The sequence below is a fragment of the Eulemur rufifrons genome, chromosome 7 (assembly GCF_041146395.1).
Source record: "Eulemur rufifrons isolate Redbay chromosome 7, OSU_ERuf_1, whole genome shotgun sequence".
Taxonomy (NCBI): domain Eukaryota; kingdom Metazoa; phylum Chordata; class Mammalia; order Primates; family Lemuridae; genus Eulemur; species Eulemur rufifrons.
The window spans coordinates 99,464,512-99,467,122 of NC_090989.1; the positions used below are offsets into that span (position 1 = coordinate 99,464,512).

The 2,611-nt window shown below is 64.3% G+C and overlaps 1 protein-coding gene across 1 annotated transcript; it reads right to left on the minus strand.

Annotated features, from left to right (window-relative positions):
- Positions 1-637: 637 nt before the first annotated feature.
- On the minus strand, positions 638-1,384 carry C7H3orf80 (chromosome 7 C3orf80 homolog). The gene has a single exon (XM_069472998.1). The coding sequence runs from the start codon at positions 1,382-1,384 to the stop codon at positions 638-640; it is 747 nt and encodes a 248-aa protein (XP_069329099.1).
- Positions 1,385-2,611: the final 1,227 nt, after the last annotated feature.

Consider the following 2,611-nt stretch of genomic DNA (forward strand, 5'->3'; position numbering starts at 1 on the left):
ACCGTCTGTCACGGGTGCCCCCACCTAATTGTGAGCCATCAGCTGTGACTATTTGCTTGGCCAGGAAGACACCGAAGGGTTTTTATGGGTCCACGGCAAGGGAAGGATTCCATCATACCCACGCACAGCAGTGATCGGTTGCGGCTAGTCCCCAAGGGCTCCTTGCCCTCCGCCCAACCTGGGCGGCCGTGACCTGTCCGGGAGGGAAGGAAAGGAGTGGAACTGCACTCCTTTCTCCTCAGCCCCAGAGAAAACTGCCCTTCTCCCAACGCACCAGTGGGCTCACGTGTTCTCTTTGATGCGGGAAGCAGGCACTTACGAGTGAACACAATACGAGGCAAGGCAGAGGGCGGGACGTCCTTCGAAGTTGCGCTCGGGGCTCGTCTGCTGCAGCCGCCCCCGCCGCGCTTGCCCACCGTTTCTTTGAACCAAATGAAACGTAGGGAAACGTAGGATCCGGGGAGAGCGCGAGGGAGAGGGGTGACCCCAACCTACTCGCAGGGTGACGGGCGGTTAGGCCGGAGTGCCAGATGGGGTTTGAGGCAGTTGATGGCGGCTGAGGGCACCCTCGCCTTGAGTGCCACCCTCAGGCCCCAGCTCTGCACCGTCCTCGTGGTCCCCGAGCAGCCCTGGGCGCTCAGATGAGCGGGAAGCGGCCCTCGCCGCCGTCGGGCTCCCCGGCGCTGCCACCTCGCGGGCGGCCGAGCACCGACACGGGCAGCACGACCTCCCCGGGGCTGAGCTGCTGCAGTCGCATGGACTCCTCGTAGGTGGGCAGGTACTTGACCTCCTCGTAGCTGGGCAGCTGCAGGAAGACCGGCGAGACTACGCGCAGCTCGTGCTCCGAGGCGCAGGAGGGGGCCGAGCGTGCGCCGCCTCCCCGGCCCCGGCCACTGCCACCACTGTCCAACAGTGAGTCCTGCGAACCCGCTGCTGCCTCGTCCCGCAGCAGAGTTGGCGAGTCGTCGTCGTCGTCGGGCGGGCCCGCGCCCCCCAGCTGCCCGGCGCCCCCCGGAGGTCCCGGCCGCGCCTGCCCGGGTCGTGCCTGGCCGCGCGGGTACCTGCGTGGGCTGGGGCAGATAATGCGCTGCAGGAAGTAACCGATGGCGAAGAGCACAAGCAGGATGAGCAGCCCCGAGAGCTTGCGGACAAACCAGCCCACGTTGTCCAGGAAGGCGTGCAGCGGCAGCTTGCAGCAGCGCACCGCCGTGGCGTTGGTCGCGTCGCAGCAGCGCTCCCGCTCGCCACACGCCAGCTCCGCGCAGCCCCCGCCGCCCCGCGAGGGCGCCACCAGCGCCAGCGCCAGCAGCAGCAGCAGCGGCAGCAGAGGCGGCGGCGCCGGCGCCACCGACAGGCCCTCGGCCGTGACCCCGGGTCCCCACATGGCCCGCGCAGACCTCTGCTAACGTCCGGGACGTGAGGCTAGGGAGTCCGTCTGTCTGCGTGTCAGTCGGCCCCTCCCCGGCGCTCCGCTCCGGACTCGCGCGCGCCGCCTCCCGCGCCGCCGCTACCTGCGGCCGGAGCAGTCCTCACTTGGCCACGCTTGGGCGGGAGGAGGAGCCGGAGGCGCGCCGAGGCTGCGGGAGGCGGCTGCTTCTCGCAGCCCGAGCAGCCTCCGGAGCTTCTGACCTTAACCTCGCGCGCACAGTCGCCCCGGCCGGGCGCGAAGCGTCCGGAACGGCCCCAAGTGGCAGAGGCGGCCTGCGCGGGGCTGCCGTGGGCATCTTGTCCCCGGCCCGCCGCGGTTTTCCTCCCCCGCCGTGTCGCTCTCCGGGACTGGAGGGGTTAATGTTCTGCTCGCAGCCCGGGAGCCCCTAGATCTTGATTAATTCAGCCTTCGCGCCCTGCCCCGCCAGACGGGCGGGAGCTCTCGCTCGTGTAGGTGTCTCAGTTTTAAGTGATTGGATTTCCCCAGGAATGTTATTTAAATTGACTTGCGACTGGGATTCGCTTACCATCTCTCTTGTGATCTTTCTGATTAAAAATAGATGATGGCCATTAATGACTAGTGCAGCCCCACTGACGTCCTAGAGTTGAGGAGGCGAGGGCCGGCGGATAGTTCTGCTTTCAGGCAGGTCCAGTTCCGAACAGGGAGAGCATTTTACGGAGAAGCTCCGATCGGGACACCACAGAAGTAGCCACAGAGGGACAGGTAGGCGCTCTGTCAAGATGACTCGAGTTGACCGAGGAGAGAAGAGGGGGCGCATATTTCCTCAGCGGCTCATCCGACAAGCCCCCACTCCATCAGTAGCGCAGAGCAGGGATTTGGGTCGTGAGGATGAAAGGAGGCCCCTCCTGGAGCATAAATAACATGTCTGCGAATTGTCGAAGGGGAGTTGTAAGTGGTTGGCAACGTTCCTGAGTATTGATCTATGTCTAAAGGGTCCTTTTCAAGGTTATTCTTGTTTGCAAAGTTTGACTTTAAAGGAAGTCTGCGCTCCCACTTAGCACATGGGAAAGAGTTTACCTTGCCTTGATGTCACCACCCCTTGGGGAAGCAACTTAGCGGCACACCACACACCGGAGGGATGGCTGTTGTCGTGGTCCCTGACCGGCAGGCACATCTGCTTGGTAGTGGAATTAACTGCCCCTTTGGAGCTCCACCATGGAG